The following is a 15,079-nucleotide window of genomic DNA, read 5'->3' as shown; positions in this document are numbered from 1 at the left end:
CAAATGTCCCTGAAGGTAGTCACTCCAAGTGGGGAACCATTGATCTCTGTAGGTTCTCCCTCTATCCTTCCGGTTTTTCCTTCTGGTCATCTATTTACAGAAGGAACCAAGTAGTTAATCCTCCAGGGTTTGCTGCAGTCTAGATTTCACTGATTTCATCCCTGTAGTGTAATTTAAGATTTTGTGTCACCAATTTCCTGTTAATTGGTAGTTGGATATAGGGACTTGATTAGTTTCAGAATTTAGTTTTGTTTGGCAAGATTGCTTTAAGTGGTATTTTTTTCTTCCATCAGTAGACACATAATATCTATTGTGCCTTTTTAAATATTAACAACCACTTATTGGCCAAAGGGAAGCTTAAAACAACAACCACCACTGATGCCTCATTCATTCATTCACCAGGGGCTTTAAAATGCCTGTTTTTACCCATCCATGGCCTGTTAGGAAATAAAATTTTAAATAAATAAATAAATAAAATGCCCGTTTTTATTTAGGCAAATTTTATTTTAAATAACAATCTGTTCTCCCTTAATAAAGGAAGGGGAAATGGAAGGTGAGGCGGTCGAAGCCATCGTGGAGGAGTCCGAAACTTTTATTAAAGGAAAGGAGAGAAAGACTTACCAGAGACGCCGGGAAGGGGGCCAGGAAGAAGATGCCTGCCACTTACCCCAGAACCAGACAGATGGGGGTGAGGTGGTCCAGGATGTCAACAGCAGTGTACAGATGGTAATGATGGAACAACTGGACCCTACCCTTCTTCAGATGAAGACTGAAGTAATGGAGGGCACAGTGGCTCCAGAAGCAGAGGCTGCTGTGGACGACACCCAGATTATAACCTTGCAGGTTGTAAATATGGAGGAACAGCCCATAAACATAGGAGAGCTTCAACTTGTTCAAGTACCTGTTCCCGTGACTGTACCTGTTGCTACCACTTCAGTAGAAGAACTTCAGGGGGCTTATGAGAATGAAGTGTCTAAAGAGGGTCTTGCGGAAAGTGAACCCATGATATGCCACACCTTACCCTTGCCTGAAGGGTTTCAAGTGGTGAAAGTGGGGGCCAATGGAGAGGTGGAGACACTAGAACAAGGGGAACTTCCGCCTCAGGAAGATCCTAGTTGGCAAAAAGACCCAGACTATCAGCCACCAGCCAAAAAAACAAAGAAAACCAAAAAAAGCAAACTGCGTTACACAGAAGAGGGCAAAGATGTGGATGTGTCTGTCTACGACTTTGAGGAAGAGCAACAGGAGGGTCTGCTGTCGGAGGTTAATGCAGAGAAAGTGGTTGGTAATATGAAGCCTCCAAAGCCAACAAAAATTAAAAAGAAAGGTAAAGTGAGTTTATTCATAGTAGTTTCATAAAACCATTTTGGGATAAAGCATTCAACACAGTGCATATGCAAGTTATTTTAATTGTTTTTTTAAAGGTTATTATGTGGGTACCGCTTTTTTAAACCAGTGTAAGTATTTTTTTTTTGTTTTTGAGTACTCTTTTTTAAATACTAAAGAGATAGAAGTAAATGTATTAGTAATACTAGATAATTATGATTCAATATGACTTAGATTGGGCTTAGTTATAAAAAGCTAATATATTTGTAGAAATTTAAGATTAGGATGAATCTTAATACTTTGAAACCCTGTGGCAAGTAAGTGTTTTATTTTACATATAGGTGTAAAGAAGACATTCCAGTGTGAGCTTTGCAGTTACACGTGTCCACGGCGTTCAAATTTGGATCGGCACATGAAAAGCCACACTGATGAGAGACCACACAAGTGCCATCTCTGTGGCAGGGCATTCAGAACAGTGACTCTTCTGAGGAATCACCTTAACACACATACAGGTGCTGGATAAGAATGTTGGGGGCTACAACATAGCCAAGGTTCAAACTTGGGTTTTAATTATCATTCAAGTTAATTCCATTGGGAAGTTTTTTGTTCTTTCTTATGGTGCTCTTTTTGTAAAATTAGTTTTATTGTAAGCAAATATAACTTGGTTATAGGCAAATAAATGTAAAGGAAATCTAGTGGGAGATAATCCAAATTATATTTCCTGGATGATGATCGGGAAAAGGCTAGTTGACCTGGAATAATTCCTGAAGACTTTAACATTGTATTGTTGAGGTTTTAACAACAATGACAAAAAATGACCCCTAAAAAGTCTCCAGCAATAAATGCCAGGCACCATGAGGAAGAACATTAGACACAGAAGTAAAATCCTGGCTTTATAAAAACGATGGCCTTTTCTGTTTCTGGTTGTTTCACCTCAAGGAAAATAAGTAATTCATAATCTCAGGATGGAAAATTTAAGGCATCATTCTGGCAATTCAAACATTTATTTGTTTGAGCGCTGTACATACTTTAGCATTTAGACATGCTAATATTAGCTTCATGTAGGCTGTGACCAGGTTCCAAGAGGTCACTAAAGTGGAGAGACTGTGCTGGACCTCTCTTCTGGACTCTGTGTAGGCACTTGGTTGCAAGTCCTCACCATTTTTCATGCAGTATAGCTTCTATCCATATTTTCTATCTCATGCATAGGGCTTTAAGCTGTATCCATATTCTCCACCTCATTTTATGTGACAGCTCTTGCTTTTGATTTGATATGCTGGTTGTCAGATGAAGATGATCAAGTGGGTGTTGGCCTATGAGCAGTATGCTTTGTATATTTTTTGCTAATGTGACTTAGTCACTTTTTAACATCTCCCTAGTTTCTACTCAGACATTTAATACTTTGAAAACACTATGATAGGGCAAATGACTAAGTAAAAGTAGCTGGCCCATGACAAGACTTCCTGAAACAGGTGTGCCTTTATATGGGCATTCTGTATTGGTCTACTCCCACGTTTGTTTTTTGTTTTTCTTTTTATTTAAATAGACTATTTTTTTTAAAGAGCAGTTTTAGGTTCACAGCAGAATTGAGAAGGAGATCAGAATGCCCATGTACTCCAGCCCACACATACACACAGCCTTTCTGCTCTCCACATCCCCCCACCCCCTGACTGGTCTCTTGGTCACAATTGATGAACTCATGTGGACATGCTGTCATCACCCAGAGTCCACAGTTTACACAAGGTTCAGTTTTTGAAAATAAGAAGTGTGGTCTTTCTTGTTACTCAGAACTGATTTGACAGGACTGATTCATACTAACCAAACCCACAAGAGTCAGATGTGTATACCAGAGTATCAGTTTATGGTGAGGAATACACTTTTTCATTTTTTAGATGCGGTTGTATTGCATTCTAGGATATGCTTTTGCTTATGTTAAGATGCTGTAGTGGTTGAACAGTGACTTGATAAGGATGGACCTTGAGCAGAGCGACATAGGTGGTCATGTGGGACAGCCTAAGGAAAATCCCTGCCCTGTAGCAGTGTCCACTTCTTTACTGATTGCTGTGCTTTATGTCTACCAGAGGCAGGCCTCTTCTCTCCACTAGATAGTACTAGGCAAACACGCTGGTAGTTAATTTTCAGCTTACTTTTCCATCCTAAAAGAAATGGATGCTGCTTTCCTTCTCTCGTTAATTGTTTTACTTACTTAACTGTACCACAAGACTATATGTTTTTCACAGAAAGAACTCTATCCTTCACTCCTACATCCTCAGTGGTACTGAAGGATTGAGCAAGTGAGCATTGAGCAAATTGAACAAGTGAACATTCCTTGGAATTTCTTGGTTACTCTCATACTCCAATCATACTTCCCTCTCCAAGAGTCTCTTCGTTCTCTAGGAGAATCATTTCTGCCGATGGCTAATCCTGTTTATTACATCGTGGCACTTCCTAATTCCATTCTCAAAGGCAGCCGGTTTTGGTGTTGGGATTACCTTGCTGTCACTTCTTATCACTGCTCAAAATTATAGATGGTCACTAGTTTCTGAATAACATTCTGTGAAGACAACACTGTGTTGTGCTGTCAGCTTTATCTCCTTAGAACTGTCATTATTACTTGAACATGATATGTATGTAGTACTCAAGAATGTAAAATGTCTGGAGAACATCCGCTAAAGTAATCAGTTGTGTTATGGAGCTCTGCTATGTGAGGATATATTAAAAACACAAGATTCTTTCAGTGAAAAACAAAAGAAATGTAGAGGGTATATTATTCATAAAAATGTTCAAATATTGGATGAGTTGACAGTTGGATCACAGAATATCAGACATAGATGTTTGAAAGTGATCTGTTTAAATCACATATAAGGCAGTACTACTTTGTAAAAGCCTTTGATAAACCTCTGGAATTCCTTATCAAGACATTTATATAGAAAACAAGCTAATGTGTTTGTGGTTTAAAAAAAAGAAGAGAATTTCAGAATATGGACAACACAGTGGCCCTATATATGTATAGTCATAATACAGTAAGATTTGATGTGTGAAAGGATCTCGAGTCAAATATCCATTCTGTAACATGAACTTGATAAAACACGAAGGTATAAAAGATGTTTTATATATCTTAGCAAAGATTGAAACAGAATGGTGTTTCTATTAACTTTTGTTCATAGGGACTAGGATATTCACAAAATAGGGTAAGAAGGATTTTGGGCCGGGCATGGTGGCTCACGCCTATAATCCTAGCTCTCTGGGAGGCCGAGGCGGGTGGATCCTTTGAGCTCAGGAGTTCGAAACCAACCTGAGCAAGAGCGAGACCCTGTCTCTACTATAAATAGAAAGAAATTAATTGGCCAACTAATATATACATAGAAAAAATTAGCCGGGCATGGTATGGTGGTGCATGCCTGTAGTCCCAGCTACTCGGGAGGCTGAGGCAGAAGGATCACTTGAGCCCAGGAGTTTGAGGTTGCTGTAAGCTAGGCTGACGCCACGGCACTCACTCTAGCCTGGGCAAAAAGTGAGACTCTGTCTCAAAAAAAAAAGAAGGATTTTGTATTCAAAGGCAACGGATTCAAATGAGTTATCAGGAGAAACCAAATGTTTGATGGGTGTTCTGATATCCCAGGGTTAGTGTTATAAATTCAGGAAGGCCCTCAAATAGCTTTTAGAGCCATTCTCAAGCCAGTGCAGTTGATGGGATGACTAGGGTCCAATCTCATGCATCAGTTCTGTGCCACACATTGAACTCCACATCAACCGTGCCCTTGATCTTGCTCTTCCTGTTATACCCTCCTTTCTCTAGGTACTCGTCCTCATAAGTGCCCAGACTGTGACATGGCCTTCGTGACTAGTGGAGAATTGGTGCGGCACCGGCGTTATAAACACACCCACGAGAAGCCATTTAAGTGTTCCATGTGTGATTACGCCAGTGTAGAAGTGAGTGCTTAGCTTTCTGTTGGTACCTCTGTTGGGTAGACTGTGATTTCAGTACGAGGATATAACTACCCAAACTGACTTAAGATGAGTTAGAAAATCTGAGTATATTATTAACAATCCCACACCCACACCTTCCCCTCCCACCAAAAAAATATGAGTGTAAAAGATTTACCTGTTTAAAAAAAATACCTTGGGAACACTCATTCTGTGGCATAGAATGAGGTGTTGCCCAACTAGAATCTCAAGTAAAAGCCAATGAAGGCCGGGCGTGGTGGCTCACCCCTATAATCCTAGCACTCTGGGAGGCCGAGGTGGGCAGATTGCTCGAGGTCAGGAGTTTCGAAACCAGCTTGAGCGAGACCCTGTCTCTACTAAAAATAGAAAGAAATTAATTGACTAACTAAAATATATATGTACAAAAAATTAGCCAGGCATGGTGGCACATGCCTGTAGTCCCAGCTACTTGGGAGGCTGAGGCAGGAGGATCGCTTGAGCCCAGGAGTTTGAGGTTGCTGTGAGCTAGGCTGATGCCACGGCACTCACTCTAGCCTGGGCAACAAAGTGAGACTCTGTCTCAAAAAAAAAAAAAAGCCAATGAAGATCCTTAAACTAAAAAAAAAAACAAAAACTACCAGTTCCAAGTGTTATTACAGACAAATTCTACAACTTTAAAAATAACTAACTGTACCCAAGAGCATTTAAAAATGGAAGATTTATCAACAGTTACTTAAGACTACCCTGTTAGCAAAACTGGATAAGGATGTTACCACAAAGAAAACTGTAATTCTCACAGAAAAGCAAAAAATTCTAGATGAAATTACTTAACCAACGAAACTTCAAAAGATAAGTGATTACTGAGTATATCTAAAACACAAGGATAGTTCAATATTAGGAAATTATTGATATATTAGATTAGAGGATTAAAGAAAAACCACATGATCATTTCTATAGATGACTGGGGGAAAAACCTCTAATATTCATAATTTCTGGCGGGTGTGATGGCTCACGCCTGTAATCCTAGCACTCTGGGAGGCTGAGGCGGGAGGACCGTTCAAAATCAGGAGTTCAAGACCAGCCTGAGCAAGAGTGAGACCCCATCTCTACAAAAAATAGAAAGAAATTAGCTGGACAACTAAAAATATATAGAAAAAACTAACTGGGCATGGTGGTGCATGCCTATAGTCCCAACTACTTGGGAGGCTGAGGCAGAAAGATTGCTTGAGCCCAGGAGTTTGAGATTGCTGTGAGCTAGCCTGATGCCACGGCACTCTAGCCCAGGCAACAGAGCAAGACTCTGTCTCAAAAAATAAATTAATTAATTAATTAATTTAAAAAAATTCATAACTGTTTAATGTCCTAGCAAAGGTAGAAGAAAACTTCTTTAATATAATAAGGCATATAGCTGGGCACAGTGGCTCATGCCCTTTAGGAGGTCAAAGCAGGAGGATTGCTTGAGGCCAGGAGACCAGCCTAAGCAACATAGCATGGCCCCCATCTCCATAAAAAATAGAAATTTAGCTAGGCATGGTGGTGAGTGCCGGCTACTTAGTGGCTGAGATAGAAGGATTGCCTGAGTCTGGGAGTTTGAGGTTGCAATGAAGTATGATGATGCCATTTTACTCTAGCCCCAGCAACAGACCAAGACCCTGTCTCTGGGGGAAAAAAAATGAAATAAAAAAATAAAGACTATACACCAGAAACTTGTAGTAAACCCATCCTAATTAATTATGAAACACTGGAAGTCTTCCGATTAAAATCTAGAACAGAGAAGATACCCATTCTTACTGTTTCAACATTGTACTGGAAATCTTAGCTAACAGAATAAAATATGGAAAGACAAAACTTGTTTAATGCAGACATATTTGCTCACAGAGAAAATCCAAGAATATGAACTAAAAAACAGAACGTAAGAGTTGAGTTGGATGGCCAGATACAAGATAAGCATACAGAAATCAGTAACTTTTGTAGTTACTGATAGGACAATATGAAATGGTTTGAATTTTTAATAACAAAATGACTTGGGGATAAACTGAACAAGAAAAAAACAGTATCAGTGAAATCTATGTGAAGGAAACCTCACAAACTTTTCCAAAACACATAAATAAATGAAGAGACATTATAAGTTGATTCTGAATTTCAATTGGAAGAGTAAATTTGAATGCCTAGCTAAGAAAAATTTGAAAACAGAATGAGGGGCTTGTACTATTGGATATTATAAAATTATACAGTAAATGAAAACAGTAATATTGCCACAAGAATAGATAAATAGTTCATTGAGGCCAGGCATGGTGGCTCATGCCTATAATCCTAGCATTCTGGGAGGCCGAGATTGCTTGAGGTCAGGAGTTCAAGACCAGCGTGAGCAAGAGTGAGACCCCATCTCTACTAGAAATAGAAAGAAATTAATTGGCCAACTAATATATATAGAAAAAATTAGCCAGGCATGGTGGCTCATGCCTGTACTCGCAGCTACCCAGGAGGCTGAGGCAGCAGGATTGCTTGAGCCCAGGAGTTTGAGGTTGCTGTGAGCTAGGCTGATGCCACAGCGCTCACTCTAGCCAGGGCAACAAAGCAAGACTCTCTCAAAAAAAAAAAAAAAAAAAAAAAAAAAAAAGTTCATTGAAACAGAGTAAGTCCTGGTGCATTTGGGAATTTAGTAGGTGATAAGAAGACAGATCTTGGGGAGAGACTTATTCAGTGATGCTGTTAGGACAGTTATTTAACCACTTACACTGTGTATGAAAGTGTGGTATGTAACAAGTTGTGGTATGTTACAAATACAGGGATTTTATTCTTAAAATTGGAATTCTTTTTTTAAATTTTCAAATAAAACATTAGTGAATGTTCAAAGTACTTCTTGGAATCAAGTTCGAAAGTCACTGGAATAGTGTACTCAGCGGGAGACTAAAAGCATAGTCAATAGTAAGGTTGATAAATTAGACCCCTAGAGCCTGGCCTGTTTAGGAAATGTTAATGCTAAGAAAAGAGGGTGAATGAAATTGAACCACGTCCTTGATAACAGTTATAAGTAGTGACCAGTCTTGACTCATCTACGCCCCTATCCATTTACCCCCATCCATTTACCCTCTTTTCTTGGATTGTGATATGGATTTGAAAAGCAAAGGTTACAGGTAACAAAGACGAAGAAAGATTATCTTCAGTACCTCAAAGCTAAGCTTTTGTGCCTAACCCACAGTGTTCATGTTGTAGTCTATGTTAATGGAAGTTATATGGTTTGGTTGCTTTCGTGTTTCAGGTCAGCAAATTAAAACGTCACATTCGCTCTCATACTGGAGAGCGTCCGTTCCAGTGCAGTTTGTGTAGTTATGCCAGCAGGGACACATACAAGCTGAAAAGGCACATGAGAACCCATTCAGGTATGACTTCTCCACTCCTTGTTGTATTAATGAGCTCCTTTTCAGTGGATCCCACGGGACTTGATGAACCACCATGCACCCCATTGCTTACCTGAATGGAAGACTGGCATAAATATAGTATATGATTGAATGCTTATTTGGCATATCCTCTGAATTCATTGTTCTGAAAATACATTATGGAATAGAATTTGTTCTGTTCAACCGGAGTTCTTCTACCACATGGAAATAATGCTTTTAAAGGAGAAATAAAATGAAATTAAAATCTAGAGAGTTTACTTTTAAAAGTCTGGGTAGGCCAGGCACGGTGGCTCATGCCTGTAATCCTAGCTCTCTGGGAGGCCAAGGTGGGCGGATTGTTTGAGCTCAGGAGTTGGAGACCAGCCTGAGCAAGAGCAAGACCCCATTCTCTACTAAAAATAGAAAGAAATTAATTAGACAACTAAAAATACATAGAAAAAATTAGCCGGGCATGGTGGCACATGCCTGTAGTCCCAGCTACTTGGGAAGCTGAAGCAGGAGGATCACTTGAGCCCAGGAGTTTGAGGTTGCTGTGAGCTAGGCTGATGCCACAGCACTCTAGCTCAGCCAACAGAGTGAGACTCTGTCTCAAAAAAAAAAAAAAAAGTCTGAGTAGGTTATTTAACCCAACTTGCTCAGTTTTCCTAAGTGCTATCTTTTCTTAAAAAGAAAAACTTGCAGGTCTACCATCTAGTCTCCCCCAAAGGTAAGCATTGCTGTAATGTGGTGGATTTCCAGAGCAAAGCTGGGCAGAGCAGAGGGGGCCAGCAGCAGGTTAGGACTTGTTTGTCATCTCTGAAGATAGATGTGAACTGGTCGCTGAGACTGAGCCTCAGCCTTCCTCAGGAAGCCCTGTAGATTCTTTGGTTGAGCATATTTACCACCTGAGCTACCCTTCCATCAAATTACAGTATTTATTTAATTTGTTCATTCTGTATTTCCTTTTAAGGGGAAAAACCTTATGAATGTTATATTTGTCATGCTCGGTTTACCCAGAGTGGTACCATGAAGATGCACATTTTACAGAAGCACACAGAAAATGTGGCCAAATTTCACTGTCCCCACTGTGACACGGTCATAGCCCGAAAAAGTGATTTGGGTAAGTAGATTAACTGGTGGCAAGTGAAAAAATATTTTGAAGGATTAATGAAAATAGGAGGACCATAAATAGCTTCACCCTCTGACTCTCATATGTGCCATTTATATGAATGACCTGCCATTCAGGGAAAGCCATGGCTTAGCTGCTGGGTTTTTTTGTTGTTGTTGTTTTTGGTTTTTTTTCTATTTCTTCTTTCTCCTATTGCAGTCGGGCCACAAGATTCTATCCTGAATATAGCTCATCTATAAATTAATGAGAGCTGTAATGAGAGGAAACAGTGCGCCTTTAATCAGTAGCCTTCATTCCCCAAATGGGGAAGTGACATAGTATGATTCAAACTAAGGTCAATCCATTGCATTTTTTTTCAGAACGTAAGTAGTTAGACTGTTTGATTGCTGGTAACTCTATTTCTGTGCATATCTAAGCTATTAGTGTACATAGAGAGAGAATTTATCAGAAAAGTTTCAATGTTACTTATTAAAGATATGGTCACCTGGCTTTCTCCCTTTCTTTTTTATTTAAAAAAGAAATCTAGCCTGTGTGCAGTGGCTCACACCTGTAATCCTAGCATTCTAGGAGGCCGAGGCAGGAGGATCACATGAGGTCAGGAGTTTGAGACCAGCCTGAGCAAAAGCAAGACCCTGTCTCTACTAAAAATAGAAAAATTAGTTGGTGGCATGCATTTGTAATCCCAGCTATTTGGGAGGCTAAGGCAGGAGAATCACTTGAGCCCAGGAGTTTGAGGTTGACGCCATAGCACTCTAGCCTAGATGACAGAGCAAGACTCCTGTCAAAAAAAAAACAAAAACCCCAGAAATCTAAATGTTGACTATTCTATTCCCTGAACATTATTATAAATATTTTTACATTTAGTTACATTCTTGTAATTTACAGTTCTTCTTTTATTTTTTTTGCTCATTTGATCTTCACAACCATATGAAGTAATCAAGGCATGTCTTATTCTGATTTTTTAGGTGATGAACCTGAGGCTCAGAGAGGTGTCTTTACCAAAGCTATACAACACAGCCTCTGAGTGGCAAAGCTGAGCTTAAGTCCTCTTGAGCTGTGTCTCACACTGGGGTGTATATAAGTACCCAGGCCACATCAGCATACCCAGCCTCAGCATATAAACATGGCCTTTCTGCAGCATTGGTTTTACTGAAAAGGTTTTGAGGAAAGTTATGCAATTTAGCTGGTATTTTAAGACATTTCTGTATTTTCATTGATACATAATAGTTGTATTAAAACATTTTTATATTAATATGATAATATTGACCAAAATTTCAAACTGACATACCATGAGTTTGAAGCAGAGGACTTTGGGCTCCATGTAAGACCCATGGGTCACGTGTTCTACTCTGCTATTAAGGACCTTGTTAGAAAGGTTTGAGAGGCAGGCACTCTGTCCTCAGGAAAATGACAGGGTGTGCTGTTTTTGTCATGTAAAAACTGAAATCTAAATGAGTAATGTCTCCCATGCAGTATGTGCAAGCCATTAGGCCACTGTCTGGATTACTCAGTTTTTTTGAAATTATTCACTTTCATGATGCAAATAAATACCTTGGGTGTTTATACTGATGCGATACCTCTAAGACCCTACATATTGAGCTCTGTATGAGGAACTTAAGTGCCTAGAAGCTATCAAATAATAGTTACCTCCCAAAACCAATCCAAAAGAAGTTTGTTTCCTCTTGTTAAAGCAGGCTTGATTTTACTGTAATAATCATGTGTAGAGAGTAAAAACTGAGTCATTCTTTCCCTTACCTCATTTCCATTCCCCAGAATTGGTTGTGTTTGAATTTGGTATGATAACACCTTAACTAAAGCAGACTTACAGCACCATAAATTCATGATCCCAAATGCAGCTGGGCCCTAATTGCTTCTGGGCAGTCTAGCTGTTTGTTCTTGTTGGGTGTGCTCCATTCTGTTTAATGATTTCATTTGTTCATCCATTCCACAAATGTCTGGGTGCCTGCTCTGTGGGGGGCACCATACTACAATGTAGAGTTGAATAAATCACTCTTACCTGTAACCTCTAAACTTCCTCCCATTTTCTCTCCCCCTCCTTGGTCTCAGTAAATGACTTCTCTTCCTACTTCACAAAACAAATAAGACAACAGATTGAAACTCCAGATTTCTGTTATCAAACCTACTAACCTACTTGCATCTGCATTTGTCTTCTCTTTCCCCATCTGTTACTAGAGAGTTGGTGGCACTCTTGTCTGTGACCTGTCCCTTTTTCCCTTCTCTGAACCCTACTCCTGTCTTCATGGCAGTCTCTATACTATCATTACCTTCCTCTTCATGGTCTTACTTCTGGTCTTTCTTTTCAACCCTAAACATGCTCATGTATTTTAAAAATTCGGTAGGCATGGTGGTACATGCTTGTAGTCCCAGCTACTTGGGAGACTGAAGTGGAAGGATCGCTTTTGCACAGGAGTTCCAAGCTCATAGCTACAGTAAGCTATGATCAGTCCAGCCTGCGTGACATAATGAGATTCTGTCTCAAAAAAAAACAAAAACAAAAAACTTCTCCCTCTAGTTTCCTTTAGAGCCATCCCTCTTGAAGAGTTATATTACTCACAATCTTGCATGGTTTACCTTTCCCTCACATCAGGCTTGATACCACAGATCCCACACACTGAATGTAATGAACATTCTACTTCAGTCTCACTTTATCTCTTAGTAGTATTCTTCATAGTTGACTATGCCCTCCTCCTTAAAATACTTCACTCCCTTGGCCTGCATGACACTACATCATGTTGGTTTTCTTATTTCTCTGACTGGTCCGTCTCAGCCTTCTCTCACTGGTCTTAGCATTTAGCTTTTTTTTTTTTTTTTTTTCCCCAGAGACAAAATCTTACTGTGTCACTCTGGGTAAAGTACAGTGGTGTCATCATAGCTCACTCCAGCCTCAAACTGCTGGGCTTAAGTGATCCTCCTGCCTCAGCCTCCTGAGTAGCTTTGACTACAGGCACACGGCATGACGCCCAGCTAATTTTTCTATTTTTTAATTTGGCATGATACCACCTCAACTGAAGCAGATTTACAGCACCATAAATTCATGATCCCAAATGTAGAGATGGGATCTCTCACTCAGACTGGTCTCAAACTCCTGAGCTCAAGCAATCCTCCCACCTTGGCTTCTCAGAGTCCTAGGATTATAAGTGTGCCTGGCCAGATTTTTTTTTTTCTTTTAAGAGATGATATCTTGCACACACAAAAAGGTTATTGTCTCGCTGTGTTGCCCAGGCTGGACTCAAACTCCTGAGCTCTCAAGCAGTTCTCCCATCTCGGTCCCCCGAGAAGCTGGGACTACAGGCATGCACCTGTGTCCAGCTGTGTCCTCTTAGATTTTTTTTTTTTTTACTTTTGTTAATTTTGTGTCTTCTGTTTTTATTTATTTTTCTTTTGTGAGCAGTGGAAGATAAACTCTTAGATTTCTTAAAGTGTTACCCATCCTCTTCATTTTTACTCTTTTTGCCCTAGCAATCTTATCAGTTGACATGATCACACTCAAATTTAAATGACTCCTAAATTTATGTTCCCACTTGAGATCTTTCCTTTGAGTTAGACTTATGAAGCCATCTATCCCTTTCCATCTCATCCCTACTTTGATATCTCTGGTATTCCAAATTCAACATGTCTGAAACTGAAGGTCTAACACTTCCTGCCACGCTCCCCCAAAACAAACACAACTTGGTGTTCTCTCTTCGACTATTCCTGTCTCGGTAAATGGTCCTGTCACCTGCCTGGTTTTCCAAGCTAGAAACCTGGAAGTCATTCCTGATACCACCTTCTTCCTCACTCTACTTTCAGGCACTAAATCCTGTTTGATCCAACTTCCTCCATCGCTCATCAGTTCTTCCCCTCCCTTCCATGTCCATTGCTATCACCTTTGTCCACCTTCTCCCACCTGTCTTGTTTCAGCAGTCTTAACTGGTCTCCCCACATTCATTTCTCCTTTTAATTCACTTTCTGTATAGTAGCCAGAGTAATTTTTTTAAGCAGCAGAAGAAATGTATTATTAACTTGTTAGAATGCTTGTTTGTGTTTTCATAAGTTACACTGGGCTTTGTATTTTGCTTTCAGGTGTCCACTTGCGAAAGCAGCATTCCTATATCGAGCAGGGCAAGAAATGCCGTTACTGCGATGCTGTGTTTCATGAGCGCTACGCCCTCATCCAGCATCAGAAGTCACACAAGAACGAGAAGCGCTTTAAGTGTGACCAGTGTGATTATGCTTGTAGACAGGTAGGAACCATCAGAAAACCATTGATGCCTCATCAGTGTCAGGTATTTTCAGAGGTTTTTTATGTCTGTTAATATGGTGGCTGTTTTTAAGGATAGCATTTTCAAGCTCTGGTTTGTGAAAAATGTCAGCAAAATCAAGGGTCTTGCTCCTTGTCAATTTTATCCCATTCTCCAGCTGGTATTTTCTTTAGTCGCAGCTTACCTCCTTCTAAGGCAGACTTCTTTCTCAAAACTATGTGAACATTAAGTCCAGGACTCGAGAAAGGAAAAGAACCTGGTCCTGGGGCATGATGCTGAGGAGGGAGCCATAGGCAGCAGTAGTGAGCAGCTTTATCTGTGCTAGAATTTATGGAAACAGTTTTGCACCCCCATAAAGATAGCTTTATCATCCCAAGCAGTGTGGAGTGTAGACCCTTGGGTGAGAAAGGCCTCTGGATCAGGTAGGAGCATACAGGCGGTGGTAGCTGTTGGGACCAGACTCTGAAGCCCCCACCCCACCCCTGGCTGTTTCAGGAGCGGCACATGATCATGCACAAGCGCACCCACACTGGGGAGAAGCCCTACGCCTGCAGCCACTGCGACAAGACCTTCCGCCAGAAGCAGCTCCTCGACATGCACTTCAAACGCTACCACGACCCCAATTTTGTCCCTGCGGCCTTTGTCTGTTCTAAGTGTGGGAAAACATTTACACGTCGGGTAAGGCTCAGAACTTCGCTTCCACGTTATGGTTCTTAATATGGGATTCTTTTTTTTTTTTTTTTTTTTTTTTGAGACAGAGTCCCATTCTGTTGCCTGGGCTAGAGTGCTGTGGCATCAGCCTGGCTCACAGCAACCTCAAACTCCTGGGCTCAAGCGATCCTCCTCCCTCAGCCTCCCGAGTAGCTGGGACTACAGGCATGTGTCACCATGCCCGGCTAATTTTTTCTGTATATATTTTTAGTTGTCCAGACATTTTTATTTATTTATTTATTTATTTATTTTTTAGTAGAGACGGGGTCTTGGTCTTGCTCAGGCTGGTCTCCAACTCCTGAGCTCAAATGATCCACCCGCCTCAGCCTCCCAGAGTGCTAGGA

The 15,079-nt window shown here is 40.4% G+C and overlaps 1 protein-coding gene across 2 annotated transcripts in view; it reads left to right on the top strand.

Moving 5' to 3' along the window:
• CTCF (CCCTC-binding factor) overlaps window positions 1–15,079 on the top strand; it is a 55,590-nt gene that overhangs the window by 33,500 nt on the left and 7,011 nt on the right. For both annotated transcript variants that reach the window (XM_075995710.1, XM_075995709.1), the window contains exons 3-9: window positions 538–1,327; window positions 1,668–1,838; window positions 5,126–5,259; window positions 8,516–8,636; window positions 9,604–9,753; window positions 13,846–14,006; window positions 14,520–14,702. In XM_075995710.1, the coding sequence (XP_075851825.1) occupies window positions 547–1,327; window positions 1,668–1,838; window positions 5,126–5,259; window positions 8,516–8,636; window positions 9,604–9,753; window positions 13,846–14,006; window positions 14,520–14,702 (1,701 nt within the window). In that variant the 5' untranslated portion in view covers window positions 538–546. The remainder of the gene's footprint in view (window positions 1–537; window positions 1,328–1,667; window positions 1,839–5,125; window positions 5,260–8,515; window positions 8,637–9,603; window positions 9,754–13,845; window positions 14,007–14,519; window positions 14,703–15,079) is intronic.

The sequence above is a fragment of the Microcebus murinus genome, chromosome 20, assembly GCF_040939455.1.
Source record: "Microcebus murinus isolate Inina chromosome 20, M.murinus_Inina_mat1.0, whole genome shotgun sequence".
NCBI lineage: Eukaryota > Metazoa > Chordata > Mammalia > Primates > Cheirogaleidae > Microcebus > Microcebus murinus.
This window is presented reverse-complemented; position numbering and strand designations above follow the sequence as displayed.